The 22278-nt window shown below is 36.9% G+C and overlaps 1 protein-coding gene across 2 annotated transcripts in view; it reads left to right on the forward strand.

Annotated features, from left to right (window-relative positions):
• RASA1 (RAS p21 protein activator 1) overlaps positions 1–22021 on the forward strand; it is a 51756-nt gene extending 29735 nt beyond the window's left edge. Inside the window, exons 9-25 of one of the 2 annotated variants that reach the window (XM_027911566.1) lie at positions 355–433; positions 2777–2897; positions 4052–4208; positions 5725–5812; positions 7983–8060; positions 9171–9328; positions 9619–9695; positions 11780–11952; positions 12152–12311; positions 12494–12636; positions 13035–13150; positions 14066–14152; positions 16341–16408; positions 17499–17587; positions 19016–19093; positions 20229–20363; positions 21036–22021. In XM_027911566.1, coding sequence (XP_027767367.1) covers positions 355–433; positions 2777–2897; positions 4052–4208; positions 5725–5812; positions 7983–8060; positions 9171–9328; positions 9619–9695; positions 11780–11952; positions 12152–12311; positions 12494–12636; positions 13035–13150; positions 14066–14152; positions 16341–16408; positions 17499–17587; positions 19016–19093; positions 20229–20363; positions 21036–21119 — 1891 coding nt within the window. In that variant the 3' untranslated portion in view covers positions 21120–22021. Of the gene's footprint in view, positions 1–354; positions 434–2776; positions 2898–4051; positions 4209–5724; positions 5813–7982; positions 8061–9170; positions 9329–9618; positions 9696–11779; positions 11953–12151; positions 12312–12493; positions 12637–13034; positions 13151–14065; positions 14153–16340; positions 16409–17498; positions 17914–18525; positions 18667–19015; positions 19094–20228; positions 20364–21035 lie in introns of those variants that run through there. The other variant, XR_003574389.1, reaches the window with a different exon arrangement.
• The last annotated feature ends 257 nt before the right edge of the window (positions 22022–22278 follow it).

A 22278-nucleotide genomic window follows, 5' to 3' on the forward strand; every position in this document is an offset into this window, starting at 1 on the left:
AAAATTATTGCCAATGAAATAGCAACTTTCAGCCTGGTTGGAAAGTGGGTAATGCACATGTGGTGCTTGAATGTGGAAAGTGCAGTGGCCTCATTTGCCATTTTAAGCAACTCATTAAAATATTTTGCAGAGTTTAGAATTAATACATGCTGAATACGGCTTTGTGAACTTCATTGACTTCAGTATATTAGCAAATTCTCATTGCTACAGAGAAGATTATGATGATTAACACTTGATTTTATTAAAACTTCGTGAGAAAGTTTTCTGTGATTGTATGGAAAAGCAGACTGTCAAACAGAGGAAAAATTAACGAGTTTAACATTTCAATCTTTTTTTTTTTTTTTATTGGAACAGTATTGCTGACATCATTGAGCACTATAGAAAAGAGCAGATTGTTGAAGGATATTACCTAAAAGATCCTGTTCCAACACAGGTAAGATTTCATCTCTGAGTCTTTAATGTTGAAGTGACATACTTAATCATTATCAAATCAGTTTATGAACTGCATTACAGCAGAGATACAGGCAGTTAAACAGTGTCATCTCCAGTTTTCATGTTTTCAGCCTATCTATTTCTTTTTATTTTATCCTCAAATGCACTCACTTACCAAAGGTTGGCTTGTAGTCAGCAGAAAATATGGTAAGCTCACTCTGTCCTGGTAGGTGCAACGTCTGCTCTGTGCTCCTTGCTCTGGTCCCTGACTCAACCATGCTGTGACTTAGTCCCACATTAGGGACTAAGGGTACCAATCTGCCCTCCTTTCTTCTGTGTCTGGGTTTTTTCTCCTGTCAAAGGAAACCTCTACCCACAGAAAAGCTTCAGGGATGATTTCAGGGCTGAGATTGCAGCACGTGTTCTGGAGCACACTTGCCCCATAGCAGAAGTTGATTCTGAGAGACCACCAGTACTAAGCACACCACGTCATGTAGCTTTTCATGAGCTTATAGTTAGTTGTAACATTTACATGCATATTTTATTCTTTCTTTGTTCCCAAGCTTTCCTTTTCCAATGGTTAGAAATTTGCCTTCTTGCCCTCCCTAAATACAGTTAGTCAGTTCACAGCCCTTTGTGAGATCTTTCATATTAATACAAGAACAGTTCTTCTGTTCATCAAGCTAAGCACACCAGAGCTGATTCTGTCACTTTGTAGTGTTCTTGTAGCTGCCCTGCTGCTACCAGTTTTGATATGAACTCGCCTTTCTTGAACACAGTGGACCAGAATAGTTTAGAGTACCATGTCCTGGGTAATTCTCTTTCTTGTTAAGGAAAGCACTTAACAAATATCCTAGAATGCACGCTGTTTCCTGTGGTGGGTGGACCCTGGTGAGCAGCCAGGGACCTGCACCTTATTTTGCTCACTCCCTATTCCTGTGGGACAGGGGCAAAAGCAAAAGAATTCTTGGGTTGAGATAAATACAGTTTAATAAGCATAGCAAGGGGTTGTGGGGTGATGCAAAGGCCATCACTCACCACCTTCCACAAGCAAACTGTGTTGTGTCCTCAGTGCTTCCCAGTGTTTCCTGCTGTTAACTCATGCTTATTAATGTGGTTGGAACAGAAAGCAAATATGAATTCCAACACTGCTCCTTGAAAAACTTCACTAGTAACTTTCCTCATGCTCTGTCATTCCTCTTGAATCACAGCAGTTACTCTTCATTTTAGCTTTTTGCATATGCACTTACAGTTCCTGTATTAATAAACTTTGCATGGACTAATTTTCCATGTGAGAGTACTTCAGATCCTTTTAAACTAGCCAGATACACTTGTGACTTCATTTAAAAATTTAGTGGTCAGTGATGCAGTTAATGTTCTGCTTTGTGTTCCCTCCACATACCACTGTACTCCATTTCTGAGGGGAAAAAAAATTCTCAAGTTTTGCTTTCTTTTAGGGTCAGTCTAGTTGACTTCCCACATCTAATATGAAATTTACTTAAAAATATTTGCTGCTAGATTTGTTGTTTTGTGCACTGTTCCTTGTGTAGTTATGTTATGGGCTTTATCTTGAGCTCATCACATCTGGATATTACTTCCATTGTAGGTCCTGTAATTCCTGTTAGTATTACTAGATTATTTTTCATCTTGCTTTTTTTGTTTTCTTCAAAACATAATTCTTGTGTATGTATACTGGCGGGAAGAAAAGAAGAGTATATATATCTAAGAATTGTTTCATATGTCTCTTTTCATCTCAGTTCTGTTCTCGCTGTTTGGCAGTCTTGCTTTTCATGTTTTCTTATGGATAAAGAACTTTTGCTGATCAGCTTACTCGTTAAGGGCAGACTTGGCTTTGGTTTTAGCCATTCTTGTTTATTACTTGCGTTTCCAGATCTTACCATTTTCTGTGTGAATTTATCCTTTTTCTGTTTCCTGTTTCTGATTTATTCTCTTGAGTTCTGCTCAGTTAGGACATGTGAGTTCTAATGAGATTAATGAAGGACTGTGCCACTTTGAGTGAGTTGGTTCTGTAACTTTTTTGTTGCTTCAGTTTATCCATGATTACTTGGGTCTATGAGCTAGACATCTAGCTAGAAGCTAGATAAATCTTTAAAGACTTGCATAAATTTACAGAAATCAAAGGGAAATATCCTGCTTTATTCTGTCAATTCTGGAAAGCAAGTGTTTTGTATCAAATATTATATTGCTTTATTAAAATACATGAGAGAACAGTAGTACTGAGTTGGTAGCATTCAGTAAGATGATCCTGGTTGCCATTTCATAGTATGCATTTTTTAATGGCAATTTCCAAGCTTAAGGTATGTTGTTCTTACATGTTTCCCAGCACCAAGAACAAGTGCTTAATGATACAGTGGAAGGAAGAGAAATCTACAACACAATTCGTCGGAAAACAAAGGATGCTTTTTACAAAAATATTGTCAAAAAAGGCTATCTTCTGAAAAAAAGTGAGTTGAGTTTGCTCTATTATTTTTTTATTCTTAAATAAAATCAGATAAGGATCACAAAATCATGGGGTATTTTAAATAGGAAAGGAATCATAAGGATCAATGCTCCTCATAGGTCTACTGAAAGCAAACCCATATGACTTAAGAGCATTGTCCAGATGCTCCTTAAACCCTGACAGGCTTGGTGCTGCAAGCATTTCCTTGGGGAACCTGTTCCAAGGACGAGGTGCCTTCTCAAATGAAGAACTTTTTCCTAAGGTCCAGCGTGAACTTTCCCTGCTGCAGCTCATTCCATTTCCTTGTGCCTGCCCTATCATTGGTCACCAGAGGGTGGAGATCAGCACCTCCTAGCTGGACATGCATACTCTGTGAGGTTAGTGTAGTAATGGTACTAGAGAGAGCAAAATTGAAGTGGGCAAAAGGTTCTAGAAAGTGTGTGAGGAGGATGGAAGATCTTTCCTTGAGTAGTATGTGAATAGAAGAACATGATACCTGAAATAACATGCAGTATGAAAATGTTGGTTGGCAGTTGTTCTGAAAAAAATCAGAGCACAGCACAAAAACTAGGCATCCTCGTCAAAGTAGTGTTCAAACTCATTAAATGTCAAACTCATTAAAATATATTTTCATAAAGTTTGTGTATGTGGAACCAGCTAAATTCTTAGATATGGTTGTGTTTGGGGCTTGATTCTCATTTAAGTTTGTGTACAATATATTCCCATTTCTGTTCTTCAGCTTTACTGCTTTAAGATGCTGTAATGCAATCTGTTAAATGTTGGTCAGAGTTCAGGAGTAATTTTCTCATGTCAAGAGTCTGTTTCATAATAAAAATATAAATTCATAATAAATTGGATCTGCACTGTCATTATTTGCAATCTGTGTAGATGCGGTCAGAATAGTGACAGAAACTCACTGTTTAGGCAGCTCATATGCACTTGCTTAATCCTGAAAATGTGTAAGGAACCTCTTGCAATTCTACCTGCATCTGCGAAGAGGGTCTGGTTTTTGTCACGTTGTGTAAAATTGAGTATGTATCCTGATTTTCTGTTTGGAATTTGGCAAAAACTTTGCTGCCCTCTTCTGTTTTCTTCATTTACAAAATTTACATGTTCTTTTAAAAAGTATTACAATTTTTTTTCTTCACTCTTGTACAGGTAAAGGAAAGAGATGGAAAAACTTGTACTTTATATTAGAGGGGAATGATGCCCAGCTTATTTATTTTGAAAGTGAAAAACGAGCCACAAAACCCAAAGGACTAATAGACCTTAGTGTGTGTTCCGTCTATGGAGTACATGACAGTTTGTTTGGCAGGTAGGACACTGGCTTTTTTTAATCCTGTTGAACCATGATTTGATAAAGAATTTTGTCAATTCAAAAAGTTCTACATTCTTTTGGTAGGTATTTAAAAACTAGCTTGGTTAAATGAAGTCTGTAAGAACAAGTACTTTATTACATTTGACCAATGTATTAGTAAACTAGTTCATATAATTAAACATCCACAGGAAAAATTTTTTGCAATATCCTATAGATAAGATTTGATGTGAAAATTATTTCCCAAAATATTTTGATATTTAAAATATGCTGAGAATCAAAAGTATTTCACATATCATTAGAAATTAACAAGAAAGAGTTTACTTATTTGTTTGTTGTTAGTTACAAAAACAAGTCCACTGGCCAGTATTATAATTTTCTATAGAAGAAATAAGTGCATTTACTTATATAGTAAATGATAGAAATTCTGGTGATCCTAGGAATCTCAGTATTTATTAAAAATTATACATACTCAGCCTCTGTTTATTTTTGTGAAAAAACTTCAAGACATGCTTAAAATTAGTGGCATTTCTTAAACTGCAAAGACTTTTGGGGTTTTTTTCATCTGTTTGGGTTCTTTTAAAATCTCTTCAATAATTTTGAAAAAAAAACCCATCTAACTACTGGAATGAGGAGCATGTATGTAGATAAAGAGTATCTAAAAAAATTACTGATATGTTCCTTATGTAGGTTGACAATTATGCAGAAAGCTTTGGTGTATATTGTAATAAAGAAACATTTTGTTAATGTTTCTTGAACAGCTTTCAAGAAACCCTGTGTTGTGGCTTAGAGTGTAGTTGGGCATGAGGTGGTACTACAGGTGTGTAGGAGACCTGTGGTAGCAGCAGCTTAGGAAGCTGTTAGTGACGAACTGCAGCTGAGACAAAGTTCTTCCGGCACTTCAGGTAACCGGTAAAAAACTGCCTGTGCTGTTTCCTCAGCAGTACAGTGAATTCTGTACCTCTGTGACACTTAAGGTTGTACGGCTTTGTGTCACATACACTTAACATTTGGTGTGTGGTCCAGTACATGCTTCATTGGTTATGAGAGCTAAGGGACACATTCAGATGTGGGATTTTCTGACTTAATATTGTTTCCTGAAAGAAGAAATCTGTAATGTATGATTAACTGCTTGTGAAGTAATGCTGAACCTCTACTGCTTTTAAACTCTCTAGGAATAGTCCTTGTTGACAGGTCTTTTCAGATGGCTGTTATTTTCTCCCTGACTGTAAGTCAGCATACATGCCTGTTCAGTACAGAACATTCTAAAATTTTATCAGTACTCTGAAGGAGTTTTGAAGGGCCTGAGAAATCTTTTCATTGGAGTTCTTTCTCTTTCTTGTGATGATGACATGTAGATGAACAAAAATTCATGGAATATTCAGTGTTCCTTTCAGACAAACAGCAGAAATCTCATAGTTCAGTGTAAACTTTGTTTTGGCACAGATCAAGGGAAGGTGTCCGTTAATATGTGAAGATTAATAAAACTTACGTTTTTGTTTTGTTTATTTTTAAGGCCAAACTGTTTTCAGATAGTAGTTCAGCACTTTAGTGAAGAGCATTACATCTTTTACTTTGCAGGCGAAACTCCAGAACAAGCACAGGTGAGAGCTTTTGTTGCTAAGTGTAAAAAGTAACTTTTTGTCTTGTGTTGTTTAATGATGTTGACCTTCTGAAACAGGAAGTGTTATCACAAGTAGTTAGTGGTTATATTAGGAGATGCTAAAATGGAGTAGTAGCAGACCTGTCAGGGGACAGGTCATGAGAGGTACATTTCTTGACATAGTTCGATTCAGGACTTTTCCAGCATAGTAAGTAAGACTTTTACTTTAGACTGAAATAAATAAAGTGAAATGAAAATGTATGCATGTGTGCTCTGTGATTAAAGTATATTGAACAGAGGTCTTTCGCTGTTATTTGTCCTGCTTATAAATTGGTAGTTGTTCATAATCTTGGGCCCTGATGGTGCATAAAACATAAAGTTTTCTGGTTTTATATGGTATGCTTTTGCTACTTGCGCTCTTAACAGTTATGTTCACTGATTAGGAATTGTGGGATAGGAGCCTGTTTCTCTGAAATGCATTCTGCAGCAGGAGAGGATATCTAAAATGATAGAATGTTCTTATTTATTAAGTTTTAAGCTTTGAAAGCCCTCAGATCTTTATACCTGTTGCATCAGAAGTTTAAGCTTTGAGTTTGATTTTATTTGAATGAAATTAAAACTGTTTAGAGCGCTCATAATAGACTGCTATTCACCAGAGCACGAAGCCTATATAAATACAGTATTTTTCTTGTGCTGTATTATAAAGGAAAACACAAATTTTCTTTTTAAATGAATGCAAATTTGTGGAATTAACTGAGATGCCATCAGAATGGATGTAGTGATATTTGTCCCACAGCTTTCACTATACTGTCTTTGAGAAGCAGTGTTTTGTATAGTATTTGAGAATATATAAATTAATGTTCATGCCCTTTGTCACATCTGTAAAATCTTTTGTGCCCTAAAAAGTAGAAGAATTAAGAATGTGTTGAAGACAGAGTATCCTTTCTTGTTTCCTGGACATTTGGTGTAATCTGCTTTTGGTTTTGATCTTCTTAACAGGCTGTTTCACTGTATTTATACAGAATGCAGTTGTTTCAGGTTTCTTTATAACATGGCTTTGGCCCAGAAAAGTTTACAAATATTTCTTTCAAGAAAGCTCAGCTTTCTTTACTGTGTAACATTTCATAGAAGAATAGAAACTTCATGGTGTGTAGCTGAAAGCTTTTCCTTTTGTGGAAGGATTTGAAAGCAGAAGCCTGACTCGCAAAGTGGTCAAGCTGAGAATAGCTGCAGTACATATTTCTGCATTTTTAAACTGTGCAGGATATTGCGAGGGGTAAGATTGAAGCAGGGTTGTGGGGGTGTTAATGACACTGTTAAATTGCACTTTGAGAGTGGATGGCAGATCTTTGAGATTACAGACTTAAGAAGGCTGTTGCTCAAAACTTGAATTTTGTGCTTCACAAGAGATACACAAAATTTGATGGCTGGGGGGCAAAAATAGAGAAAGAAGCTATAACGTATCTTCCATCTTCCAAAGGTTCCTTGTAAAGCTTCCCTGTTAGCTTTTTCTCACCTTTCAGAGGTGGCCTGGCAAGCTAGCAGTGCCTCTTAGCAGCTTATATGTTTAAAAAAAATTAATATATAGACAAAGGTTCTGCAGGTGGTTTGGTGCTAGACAAACTGTTTATTTCTATGACCATAATGGAATCCATCCATCCACTCTGCTCTATGCATTTGTGAGAAAACTGGGGAATGTTGGATATATGCTCGGTATTTCTCTGTTAATGTTTTAGTTTTTGTTTTAAGTATACACAATGTTATGACTGCCATACAGGAGTACTGGAGAGAATAATCAGACCAGTTTGACTTGTTAAATGTAATTTTCTGAGAAGCAAACAATTTTTGCTTAATTTTTTATACAATTTTTAATTTCATGTAGTATCACTAGACTTGGAAATCTGTAAAGGTCACACTGTATATCCATCAGTAATGCTTGATAGTTATAAGAGAGAAAGTGGTTCAGATTTGCAAATCCTTTATGAGGTTTTACTCAGTAAAGATAAGAAATTTGCGTTAATATTCAAACATGTACTTTGAAATTACAGAAAACTGAAGTTTTGCCAAACCAAAGTGAAATTTCAGATACTCTTTTTAAATAGGTCTGTTCCATTGCAAGAAGCTGTATCTGACTTGGTTCTATTTCACAATTCTGCATCCTTCTCTCTTAGGACTGGATGAAAGCTCTGCAGATGTTTTGCAGTTTAAGAAAAACCAGTCCAGGAACATCAAATAAGCGTCTGCGTCAGGTGAAGCTGATACTGTTGGGTTGGTGCTGCATGTGGAGCAGTGTTTTGTCTCTTTGTTGCGAAGTGTTAAGGATTAATCTCAGAATTTTCCTTTCAGCAGAAATGAATCCTGAATAAAAGTGTAAAGATGTCAGCACCTTCGAAAATGTGCCTCACATGAGAAATTTCGAAAATTTATATGGCATGTGAATGAATTTTATGAAAATTTATATGACGTATAAATAAAGTACTCCTTTAAATAATGATTTAATTTTCAATAACACATACATGCCTGAACCATTCTTGAGCCTTAATTTCTCTCGGCCTTTGAAAGTGCTGGAATTTCCTCAGAGACAGAGGACAGACAGTCTTAAACATTTAAGTCTGATTGGAATGATGGGAAAATACTTAAAGAATTCCACATATTTTTAAATCTTAGGAACACTGAATGTCAGTTTTTTTATAGGTAGTAGAGAAAAGAATAAAATATGGAATAAAAAAATGACTAAAAAGGAACAAAACACAACATTTGGTTGTGAACATTAAAAATGTTTGGATGCTTCTAGTAAACAAACTAAATTAGGTGAATTAACAGATAAAGTGGCAGGTGAAATTGGGAGCATCAGACTGCAAAAGCAAAGCAGAAGTACAATTCTTTAATTCAAAAGGCAAAGACAATGCTCATCTACATAAAGGAGTACAATGTAATGTGTTGCACAAGAGAATTTTACATAATCTGTTAGGAAAGCACCAAATAATAAACTATTGTGTTTGGAATTGTCCATGGCTTGTACTCAGAGTGCCAGTCCTTGATTTCAATAAAATCTTGTGTGCCTGGAAAAGTTGTTATTTGAAAATCCTAACGCCCCAAAGATAATTCTAAAAGAACACAAGATGCCTTAAAAATATGGGTCTTGATATTTGCTTTCAGAAATTCTTTGAGTTACTCTTATTTTGTCACTTCTGTCTCTTAAAAATGTCTGTTCCTTGCTCTTCTAATTAAGAGATTTTAGTTTATGTTCAGTATTCACATATTAACATTGTTTCTGCACAAAGGATAAAAAATTGATTAATATGCTTTGTATTTGTATTTTAGCAACAAAAAATAGATCCTGTTTATTTGTTTTTCAGGTCAGCAGTCTCATTTTGCATGTAGAAGAAGCTCATACGCTCCCAGTAAAGCATTTTACAAATCCATATTGTAATATCTACCTGAACAGCGTCCAGGTAGCAAAAACACACATTAGGGAAGGACAGAACCCTGTGTGGTCAGAAGAATTTGTCTTTGAGTAAGTCTTAATCATCTTGAGTTACTGAATTTCACTAGTAATTTGCATTGCATTTAAGATTCTTAACACTGTGTATTGTTTAACTGTATTTTAAAAAACACTGTCTATGAGCTTATACAGCACCAACTTTTCAGCCAAATTCTGCACGGGCAGAATTTTTTATAGGAATCTAACTACCTTTGTTAATGTCTTTGGCTGATAGGGATAGCTGAGGGTTGAAATGAAATTAGGAAAAGTGTAATTGCCAGCCAAGTATAGTACTAAATGAGGTTCTCTGTCTTTTCTCCTAGTGATCTTTCATCTGATATTAATAGATTTGAGATAAGTCTTAGTAACAAAACAAAGAAGAGCAAAGATCCAGATATATGTAAGTATTTTTTTCTGATAAGATGCTTATATGTTTCAGCAATGGATATGTTGTGTGGGTTTTTATTACTTTGTCAAGCACTGTCACAAGAGAATCAGGCTGGTTTTTATGTTCACCATACTTCTGTCTCTGTATATTTTGGATGTTGAAGAAGTTTTCCATCAATGCTTTTATAATGATAACCTGCATGGTGTTTAGTAATAAAACGCACAGTAATCTGGTCCTTTCCTAGCTCTGCTCTAGACTAGACTCTGCTTACCAAAAAGCAAGAGAAGCAAGAGGAAAGAGAAACTTTTAGTACTAGTCTGTTCCACAAAATGGAGTTCCATGGAGTTTTAAGTCTGACTACATGGAACTCCTTTTCAGGTTTTTGGTTGCTTCCAGTGAGAAAGGGAAAGATACAATTCTTTATTAAAAAAATATTCTTGATTGTTTCTGAAGAAAATGTCCTTTTTTTCTTTCCATTATATCTCATTTGTCTGCTTCCCTTATTACCACTGAGACTTGAACCTGAAGTTACCTCCATATTACCTTGAATAGGAAAGGATCTATATTTTCTTCCGCCTTTTACACAAGTTTTCGATAATTTCTTTTCCTCATGTTACCCAGACAGCTGCTTCTTTAACTGTGGTTTTGTTTCTGTTCCAGCAAGTTAAGAGCAAGGTGGTAAAATCTGTCAGTTTCCTTGAAAAGAAGGGGGTTGAAGAATGTGAATTTGAAGCTCTTAGATAGAAAAAAATATTTTTTTTAAGTTCAGGTTTCTACCACACAACATGTTTCTAGTTTTGTTTTTTTCTGTTCTTCAGGGTTTCTTGTTTCCCACCATACTTGTTCTTGAGCAGCTCCAACTCTGTGCTTGCTCGGACATCATGGCTTCTCTGTCCCCTTCTAATTTATTCCAAGATTTTTTTCTTTTCTGTTGTGTTCAGAGCTGTCTGTTCCAAGGCCTATCAGAATTGTTTTCAGTTTGACTATATTTGGTTACTGGCCTGTAACTTGTGCCACAGTGCTAATCTATTGGTGGGAGGATTTTTTGGTTTTGGTGGTGGTAATGTTTTTCGGTGGTGGGTTTTTTTGTTTGTTTGTTTTGTTTTGTAAGATCTGCAGGGAAACTTTGACTAAAATAGATGATTTCCAACTCATTTTGAATGGTCTTGCAGAACCTGATTCAGTTTGTGGGTTTTTTTGTTTTGTTTTTCATGTGAGGAAATTAAAAGCAGATCTCATTGAGAGTCATGGAAAGAGAGGATGTTTGCTTGAGAGATCCAGACTAACAGGCTAAACTGTTAGTAAAACTAACTGTGGGTTCCTCTTGGAGGATGGTGGGTGTTTCATAGGCAAATTGTTGCCTGTGAAATTACCTGGGCCCTTTCTCTGTGGAAAAAAACCCCTTCTATTCAGGGACACATGTACCTGCTCAAGGTGAGCCCATGCTCCCAGCTGCTGTATCTTGCTTGGCAATTTCAAGTTACCAGCACCACTGAGAGGCTGATTACGGATTTGGCCATTCTGGAGTTGACTTTTATTATCAGGCAGCAAGGGCTTGAGAGCAGTTTTTTACGTAATATGCATAAACTGTTACTTAGCCTGGGAGTTAGTATATAGGAAATACATATGTCAGTGTTTGGGAAGGCCATACAACACTTAATAATAAATAGTAAGAAGCAACAAAGTAGTGGAGGAGCAGACCCAATGGTGGTGTCAGCCGGAGCCCGGAAAGGGAATAGTAAATTCTAGACAACACCAGATATTATTTTCAAACTGCTACCTGGATTTATAGGGTAGCACTTTTTCACCTACTTACTTGGGTGTTAAAAGGGAAGCCATGTCAGTAATCGTGTGGCATTTTTGAATTTATATTTATACATTCTCTACAGAATGCCTTATTTCTTCTTCAGTTTGCAGGACTCTGTTAAGCCAGTGAAGTGAATGTTAATATATTGATGGCAGACTTCTTGTTTACTCTTACTAGTATTTTTTTTCTGAAATAAGATGACGTGCTGATAATAAAACAGGTTTTTTATTCAATAATAGTACTGTTTTGGTGGAAATAATGTACTTGAACAATGCTTTTTTTTCTTAAGTGTTTATGCGTTGCCAATTAAGCCGATTACAAAAAGGACATGCAACAGATGAGTGGTTTCAACTCAGTTCCCATGTACCATTAAAGGGTATTGAGCCAGGATCTTTGCGTGTTCGAGCACGATATTCCATGGAGAAGATCATGCCAGAAGAGGAGTACAGTGAATTTAAAGAGGTGTGAATTTGTTTAACTTTCCGTGGTTTATCTGTAAAAACTCACTCAGTTTTTTCATATAGATGGATCTCAGTAACACTGGTTGACATAATTAAATAATATTTACAGTAACATTTATATATATATATACAGTATAATTTTTTTCTAAAGCTGTTATGTGTTAGGAGAAGCTTCTGAATATTTTTTTTTTTTCTTTCAGCTTATACTCCAGAAAGAACTTCATGTAGTCTATGCCTTATCACATGTTTGTGGACAGGACAGAACACTGTTGGCTGGCATTTTATTGAAGATTTTTCTTCATGAGAAGCTTGAGTCCCTGTTGTTACGAACACTAAATGACAGGGAGATAAGCATGGAAGGTACTGCACTGAATCACACTAAAGTTAACTGGAATTCTGGGTGGGTGGGGAAGGAAGGGCTCCAGTATCTTCCTTTCTTTCTCCTCCTTTAGTTACAATTTATGTCGAATAGCTAACACATTTTTCCTCTCATTCTGTTACCTCCTTTTCTCAACTTCTCTCTTTCCTGTCTATTTTTTCAGATGAAGCTACTACCTTGTTCCGTGCCACCACTTTAGCAAGCACACTTATGGAGCAGTATATGAAAGCCACAGCAACGAGTTTTGTTCATCACGCGCTGAAAGACTCCATATTAAAGATAATGGAGAGCAAGCAGTCCTGTGAGGTGATACCTTGAACTGTGTTTGTAAACGTCTTGGTTTGTTGACACAATTATCCAGTGATTGTTAACATTAACTATTAGTTTTAGAGACAGTTATTTATCTCTCAGAACTACAGTTTGTTTACATCAGAAATGTAGGAACTGAATTCATTAAGGCATTTTTTTCCCTGGATTTTGGCTTCAAACAACATTCATAGTAGAACTTTTAACTGAAAAGTTCGTGATATTAAGTAATGGTTATTTATCCTGGAACCCTTTTAAAAATGGCTCTCCTAACTTCTGTGTTTCACTTCAACTTCATTATGGAATACTTTGAAGTAGTATTCAGTGCATAATATTATGAAACTACTTGTGTAGTTCTAGGTAGGAGAAGAAACCTAATCTTTTTCTCTTTGTTTTAGTTAAATCCCTCAAAGTTAGAAAAAAATGAAGATGTAAACACTAATTTGGCACATCTACTCAGTATACTTTCAGAACTGGTGGAGAAAATATTCATGGCTGCAGAGATACTGCCCCCGTAAGTTTGCACTTTTCTGTTCAGATTTATACTTGAAAATTCCTGATTCTGTGAATTGCACTGCACATTAAAAAGATTTTCTTACTGATTTATATTAGGATTGCTGTATGGAATATAGGAACACAGGAATATAGATGTTGGGGAAAAAGCAACACTTCTTCCATGCTTTTTACAAAAGCCTCTTGCACATTTGTTTTTCTTTTAAGGAAAAGCTACTAGATCCAAGACGTCGGGGAAAAAAAAGAACAATAAAAATAATCAATCTCACATTTTCACAAAAAGTGAAACAGTACACAGGGTTTTCTTCCATTGTGTCATTAGCTTTTAAGGCATAAAAAACCCTCAATGTTGAGATGTCAGTGTAGCACAGAAGTGTCATGTTACTGCTGGCAAGGTTAGCATTGAAAGGTGCGCTGCTCTTAAGGATATGGTGCCATGCTCAACATTTGCAGAAATACGCCACAAATTTTTGTATTTCTTTTAATGGGAGAGGACTGTTACAGTGGTTGCTTAACTTCTAAACACTATCCCTCATTTATGGAAAGAATAGTTATTTAATTAAGACAATTTTGATGGTTTCATTTTTTATTTCTCCTTTCTTTAAAAAGACAGGAACAGGAAACAGATAATTATAAAACATTTAAAGCACATCTGAATGATCTGAATGGTATATAGAATGTGTTTTGCCTGTAATTTATAAATTTACCTTTTAATATAAACTTTAGAAATAGAAAACTTATAAATTTGTTAACTTAGCTTTAACTAAGAGTTAATTTGTAACTTAAAGCTTATGTCTAAGTTATTTATGTAAAGCTGGTAATAGTTCTGCATCAAGCAGGAAGTTGCTCTAGGTCTTTTCTGACCAGCATTTTTGAATTTGTAAGTTTGATGAGTAATTACTTACTACTTCTGCAGGACATTGAGGTATATTTATGGGTGCCTACAGAAGTCTGTTCAAAACAAGTGGCCAGCTAATACCACCATGAGAACCAGAGTTGTTAGGTAAGTTACTTGTCAACTTTATTCTGAAAATAAGCAATGATAAAGACATACTGCAGCGTGCGTATCTGTGTTTCTTTCAGTGACAAAACTGTGCATGCTTGCATGTTTAAGATATTTATGATACTGAGGCACGATGTCCCAGTTAAAGATTAGGAGCTTGCTAGATTCTTAGTCATGTTCTTAGAGCCTTTCCAGAATAAAATGATGTAATGTAGAGGTCAGTATAGCTTGACGTAATGGTTTTAACGTTGAATTTATGGTGTTCCTGTCCAATCATGTTGAAACATTCCAGAGCTCCTCTAAAAATGTTACGGGAGGTTACTGAACCTGGCTCTTCTGAACTCACACCAGCATCAAAACTCCAATCTACATTATTAAACCAATGCAACACACAAGTTCTTCTCTGTTCATTGCCAGGGCAGGTCAAACAAAAATCTTTCCTGGTGTCAGGCAGTTAAATTATTGGCAGAGGTTAATCTTGCCTGGAGGGATCTTTCAGAGGATTTGTCTTTGGCTTGTATTTATCATTTTGTATTCCATACTGCTAAGGGGCATTGCCTTCAAATGGAGACTGCTCTTACTATGAGAGTCCCTCATACTTAGAGGGGCTAACCTCTACTGGAAGGCTGTAAAGCTCAGCAGTGAATTCCATATATTTTTCTGTTCCTCCCCAGCAACAAAGAGGACCACTTGGCTTTCCTTAGTGGATACACAGCTCACATTCATGGTTTGCCCAAAGGCCTCCTCTGGATGCTAAAAATACTAGATCGTTTGCTTTTGTGGTGTTCTGTTTGCACAAGTGGATACAAGGGATTTCTTTCTTGAGTATGGAGTTTCACAGCCTTCAGTGATCCTATTACCTTTTATTGCACTACTTTTCATTTAGGAATGATTAAATATTCAGAGGTAGCTAAACAGTTTTTTTATGTCTTGGTATCTTCCCTACTGTATCAGTCAGAAGAAGATGCTGCCATTTGTCTCTGGTCCCGTGTAGATATTTGCTTATTCTTCATTTAGGCAGGTTAACCAAGGTAAGAAGCACCAAATCTTCCCTATCAGCAGAGTTGCTGCTAGATTGGTACCTCGTTGGCCCTCAACGCTATGCTATGGCTTCAAAATTAATTACTTCTTCATAGCTTTAAATTCACACCATAAGAAGTACTTTAGCTTAACCTATGGCTGTTTTCTTACCAGCCCATAGTTTGTGTTTCTTAGAGATGTAAAAAAAAAATCTATAACAGAATATATTAGGTGTCTTGGACATACAGAAGATACATTAACCTCACTACTGTGTTTATCATTTTTGAGTAATGAAGACATTTCCATCACTGTATACTTATCAACAGGCAAGGTAGTGTAAGGTCCCTTTCATCTTTTCATAAGTGGTCAGACTCTGGTATTGCTGTAGTGAAAACCAGCCTGCTGGTGGTGTCCAAGGACAAAGTTACTGCTATTACGGGTTTACTCAGTTGGCTTGTATGTCACTTCATTGTACAGCAGTTAGCTGGAGTTGAGGTTAACTTGAGTGGATGGCTTTCACTTCTGCTGTTTGCAGAAAGTTAAGTTTTTCTCATGCTGCTGAAGGCTATTCTGGCATCAGCAGAATGAACTGAACTAGTTCTGCAGTTAAAAAAGAGCACTTTTTTTTTTCCAGCTTTCTAGATGGCAGCACTTACTTCATGGAGGAAAGTAGCGTATCCCTTATTTTTCTGCTGGAGCGTATTGTCATCAGGATATGGACCAGCCTAAGCTGAACTAAGGCTGTGTTGTGCCAAAAGAGAGGTTCCCTTTGCCCACTCCTGCATTCCTCCTTACAATGGCTTGGGGGAGTGAGTGGCTGAGTCCCAGTAGCAGATAATGAAGAACTTTTGGGAGGTCAGAGACCAGGGGCTTCTCCTTTTTGAAGCCAGCATGTTTTGGGATTGGCTTCATTATCACTTCACAATTAAGTTCTTCCCACGTGATTTCAACAGTTCACTTGAAATCTAAGTGCCTGTTCTTTCAGCTTTCATTGTAGTTCATAGAATGATGATCTTAATTAATTAATATTTTCACAGAACACAGTCTGGTTGCTTGGTGTTTTGTGTCTCAGCAAGATTCCATGCTAACTTGAATCCTTAAAGACTAGCCAATTTTACATTAGTTCTGTAATACTATTGAAAAAAATGCAATTTTCTTTCCATTTCAGTGGCTTTGTTTTTCTTCGACTGATTTGTCCCGCTATCCTGAACCCAAGGATGTTTAATATCATCTCAGGTGACTGTATGCTTCAGATTGAATCTATACTTTATACAGCAGGAGATACGAAATCACTTGTAATGTCTAATGCAGCAAAATATGAAGTTTCTTCAAATACTATGTTCAAAGTCATGTTATCCATGTCACTTGGCTCACTTTTCCTTAAGGTAGCTGGCATATGCTTTTCTCACTTACAGGGTTGATGTAGTATCCCCAATGTAACTCTAAAGTCCAGAAAAACATGCATTGTTGATATTCAATAATAACATTTTGAATTAAACTCTAGAATTACTTAATGTATTTTAGCAGTGTGAAAAATGGAATTATGGGGTCTTCAGATGTCGCTTTCGATACAGTGCATTGCCAAAGTTAATGGCTGAATTCAGTGGTGTCTCTGAAATGAGCAAGATTTATATAAGTTCATATGTTCCTGTAGAGCTTGGAATACATTTGTGCACCTAGAAAATCATTCTTGAACAACCTGTTTGAACATCCTGCTGACATGGCTTCCAGCCATTGGAGACGTCTTTTGACTCATTAAATACAGTAAAATCTCAAATATAGAATCTTAAAGATAAGAGAAAGAGGGGCAGCATTCAGAAAGGGTGAAAAATAGGAGGAAAAAAAGTCTAGTTCAGAAAAGCTTGTTTTCTTTATTCATAGACAGTTTTTAAGACAATGTAGCATGTTTTCTATCATCAGTCTTTAAGCTGTATTAAATGAGAAGGACTGTGTTGAACAGAGTTTCTTCCTTTGTCTTGCACAGTAATAATTTCTATACATGCTTTGGAGAAAGCATTTGAGAAACACAGCCTGGAACCCCTCTTTAGCATTTTATTATCTTAGGGTAGTTTGCAGGTTAGGTACCTCTTAATTTGGGTTGCACTGTGACTGCAGGAATAAAAAGTCAGATTAAAATATTTTTTTGGACATCACTGAAGCAACTTGTTTTATTTCATCAAGTGACATCTTTCACATGATGTTATACTATTAAAATTACTTTATGTTATATACTACTAAATATACTTAACTAAAAATATTTTTTATATGTGACTGCTGTTAATTTTAAATGAATGGCCCATAACTCTCTCCTTTGCATTCCTGGCAGATTCTCCTTCCCCCACTGCTGCAAGAACACTGACGCTGGTCGCCAAGTCTGTGCAGAATTTAGCAAATCTGGTTGAATTTGGAGCTAAGGTGAGTATAATTTTACACACAGAAGACAACATCGAACTGAGTTTTCTGTACGTTTTTTACATGTACCTGTGTAATGCATGCAAAAATCTGTTGCTATTTCCTTATGCAGAACTTCTGACTTTTTCTCCTACCCCACTCTGACCTTGGATTTATCACTCCTTAGATTGGTGTTTTTTGTGGAAGAACACTTCAGAACTCTGTGTGTACTCCCTGTCACACTGCTAGACATAATTAATGCTTTAAATCAAGTGTATATATTGCACTAAAAAGCCCAAACTGTCAATAAAGTTTCAATTATAAGACTAAGAGAATGCCAGCAGTAACTGGTTGTGATGGTTTGGACTTGGCTCCCTGCCAAATGCTCAACCCCCCAGTAGCAGCCCCTCTCTTCCCCTCTTTCTACTTCCCCCAGGGCAAAGGAAAAAAAAAAAACTATGCCAATTGAAGAACCCGAAAATCAAGCTAGTTATATAAAAAAATATATTTTATGTATATTACAGTTAAGATGCTATGTACACAGCAAACGGGAATCCAAACACCCCCCGAAGGGACAGGGAAAGGGGAAAAAGGGACAAAAGGAAATAAAAAGGGACACCGAATAGATATGCGCAATCAAACCCGAGAACTAGTAAAATAACTAGTAAAGCAAATCTTGCCACATCCCTTAGAAAGCAGGATTGGCAGACACTGCCAGCACTCTCCAAGCCTCCACATGGCAGGTCAGTGGATGCTGCAGGCCTCAGCCTTAGATAAGTGAGACCAATGCAGGGACCCACTGTTCCCGAACTCCAGCAGAAGAGAAGAGGAGGGCAGGCCGCTTCTCCCCTCTTATTTATACCACGATTTACATAAAAATTGTATGGAATACTGGGAACACTGCCCCTTCCTTGGTTACAAACTGGTAACCAGGGAAGGCCTAGATTAAAACCACCACACTGGTCTATTTCAGTTCCCAGGCTGAAACATTGCTAAAAATAAATTTGTTGATGTATGCATAATTAACGTGACTTCAGGCTGGCAATATAGTTGTTTCTCTGACACACAGAACTTGGAATGCAAGAGTGAATGAAAAAAAAAAACAGGAAAGTGGACACTTATTCCTGATCATGCCCCTGAAAGTAGAACATCTGTTCATTGCATCCAGGTATCAAGAGACACTCATCTTAATGCAAATTAATATCAGTATCAATGTGTAAGAAATTCTGAACATGAGATTATCAATCTTGTGGATACAAGAAAATACTGAATTCTGTATTATTTTGACTGGTTGCAGATCAGACATTAGAAATTCACTTGAAAAAAGATAACATTATTCGAGTTTGCATACCTGTTTTGCAGTGTCATTTGCCTTGACTGCACCGTGCTCACTTCAGATGAGACAATTATCTTGGCAATAATTTGTTAATGAATGCTCTTTAAAATTACCAGGAGCCATATATGGAAGGGGTAAATCCATTCATCAAGAGCAACAAACATCGCATGATCATGTTCTTGGACGAACTTGGGGTAAGTAGTGAAAAAAATAGAAGCATTATAAATTAAAATTCTTTACAGTTCTTATTAACTAGCTCAGAAATGCATCAATTTGGAATGCTTATAACTGAATACATTTTTTATGCATGTTTAGAGACTACAGATTACTCGTCTGTTATATGGAATTAAAACCATTAAATATCTTGTTAGACTTTATTAATTTAGTGCCTCTGTAAATGTGAGAAGCTCAAAATAGATTTTATAGCTATGAGACTAGAAATTTTGGCCAGCAATACAGACCTTTAAAAACATGTTCTAAACCAAAAATTTGTATGTCTAATTTGTCGCATGGTTTTGACCAGAAATGGAAGTTAATTTTTTGTTTAAAAATTACAAGGTTGAATCTTGGTTAACATTGCCGAAAGTGTCACTGCATGCATTCCGTATATTGTAGTTCAACCCTCTAGGTGAAGAACCTCTTCTAATATCCAACCTGAACCTCCCCTGATACAACTTCAGACCATTTCCTCAGGTCCTGTCACTGGTCACCACAGAGAAGAAATCAGTGCCCGCCCCTCCTCTTCTCCTCATGAGGAAGTTGCAACTGCAATGAGTTGTAACTCCCCTCAGTCTCCTCTTCTCTAGGATGAACCCACCAAGTGACCTCAGCCGTTCCTTGTTCAGCTTCCCCTCAAGGCCCTTCACCATCTTTGTCGCCCTCCTTTGGACACTCTAATGGCTTAGTATCTTCCCTGTATTGAAGTGCCCAAAACTGCCACAATATTCAGGGTGAGGCTGCCCCAGTGCAGAGCAGAGCGGGACAATCCCCTCCCTTGACCGGCTGGCGATGCTGTGCCTGATGCCCCCCAGGACACGGTTGGCCCTCCTGGCTGCCAGGGCATGGCTGACTCATACTCAACTTGTCATCAAACAGGACCCTCAGGTCCGTTTCCATGGCAGTGCTCTCAAGCATTTCATTCCCTATTCTTTACATACATCCAGGGCTGCCCCATGCCAGGTGCAGAATCCAGCACATCCCCTTGTTGAAAGTCATGTGGTTGGTGATTGCCCAGTGCTCTATAATACACAACAGAAAGATGGACTGAGATTTACCCAGAAAGACCAAAATTTGTCTTGGCATCCTAAATCTGTCTTTGTTCTGTTAAAGAATGTTCCCGAGCTCCCGGACACTACAGAGCACTCTCGGACTGACCTGTCCCGGGATCTGGCAGCCCTGCATGAGATCTGTGTGGCACACTCGGACGAGCTTCGGACACTCAGCAATGAGCGAGGTGTGATGCAGGTAAGGTAACACTAGGCAGGGTTATCGAGCACATCACAGGTACAGGTGGCATGTCCAGAGTTAATCAGCAGTACTGGGATTCTTTTGTAGTATTTCTGTAGCAATGTAACTGATAAACATTTTAAAATACTTGCGTTTCACCAGGACGTTATTAGCTGTGAAGGTAAATACTTAGTCCATAGTTTTGTTTCTTCATGCAACAAAACCAAATTGGGGTATTTTTTTCTTTTTAGTTTTCAGAGGAAGTTTTAGTTTCTAGCCTTAAACACACAAAATTACTATATCCTGACAGGCTCTCTGGGTCATAATTTTTCAGTTCTTGTTTCTTTCTTTCAGTTGAGAACTAAATTAGCTTTCTTTTAATACCTCATTTATCCTTGCTAGTTTGCCAGTATACCTGTAAACTTGGCAAACACCTCTGTGCTTTTTCTCTGCCTCCCTGTTAAAGCACGAAGCAGCAAGAATATCCATGGGAGGAGAGGCAAAGTTCAAAGTGCTTTTGTAGACTTCTCTTACTGACTAAGGAATCAGAGACTTCTTTTTTTCATTATTTTTAATATATTTAAACTACCTACTCACAGGTCTGATGGGCTGATGCTGAAAATGCTGCTCAGGTAGTATAGTTCTGTTTCCAGTAGCTAATGTATGGTTTTACTGACTCTCTCTCTGCAGCATGTTCTTAAGAAGCTTTTGGCCATTACTGAACTGCTACAACAAAAACAAAATCAGTATTCAGTGTCTAACAACATCAGGTAGCAGCCCTCTACCTGCATTCTGCATGGATCCAGCATGCCTGATACGGCAACTCAGACCAGTATCACTTTCTTCTTGCTCTTGCCAAAAATAGCACACCCTGTCACATTCCCAGTGATGTGTGAACTATGCAAAAAGAAAACAAAGATCCTGTTGGTGAATAATTGTACCAGCAGCTTTTTTAAGCTATCTGTGCAGGACATTTGCACTTTTTTTTCCACTTGGAAACAGTTTTCACAACCTCTGAGCCTTGGTGTAGAGTTCACCCTCCGCAGTGAAAATGCTGTGACTGTCTTGGACTTTGAAATTTATTTTCAGCACCTCTGATTGCCAAAGTTTTTGCTGTCTGGTTGGAAAACAATTATCAACTGACATGAGAAGAAATGTGTTGTTCTGACAACCACCTATAACTGGATAACATTTCTTACTGTAATTTCTGACTGGTGACAATAATTATGACTTTTGACTGTTTCAACCACTTTTAACTTGTATTTACAGTTTTCAGAATTTGATGCTATGGTAGGAACAATCTTTACTGTACACTTTTTATACCATACTGTTTCTCTTGCTGGAATTATGTTGAAAGAGAATATGCAGAATGGGTCTCATCAGCTTTATTTTTTTGATGTGCCACTGATTCAGTCTGAATAGTTCTTCCATCAAGAATGTATATCCGGATAAATCACAATGCTTTTGTAAAATGTTTACAACAGTAAATAATTTGAATCCAGTAAATTTATTGATCATTGTATCAGACATGCATGCATTCATTAAACCATTTTATAAAATAGGTATTGTTTGGTCTTTTGTGTACTGTACGTCTAGCATAAATATTATTTTTATAAGTGAAAAATGAGTTTTTAAAATAAATCAAGCTGCGTATCAACTGTATGGAAACTCGCTAACTTTGGCTGCTGTGGAAATTTTTTAGTGTCTCTACATGCGTTTTTCTTTAAAATGTTCATGTTGTGTCTGTCACTTTTTCAGCATAAATCCTCAAAACAGGATTACCTTGTTCATGCACCTTAATTTGTACATCACAAGGTGAGAAAGCAGATGTTAAAACATCCTGGGTAGGTTGAGATTTAATAAAAAGAAATTCTTCCCTCTGAGTGTAGTGATGCATGGGCACCGTGCCAGAGAAGCTGGGGCTGCCCTATCC

The sequence above is a fragment of the Empidonax traillii genome, unplaced genomic scaffold (assembly GCF_003031625.1).
Source record: "Empidonax traillii isolate 1590-97213 ecotype Southwest subspecies unplaced genomic scaffold, ASM303162v1 scaffold4:size3804566, whole genome shotgun sequence".
Classification (NCBI taxonomy): Eukaryota; Metazoa; Chordata; class Aves; order Passeriformes; family Tyrannidae; genus Empidonax; species Empidonax traillii.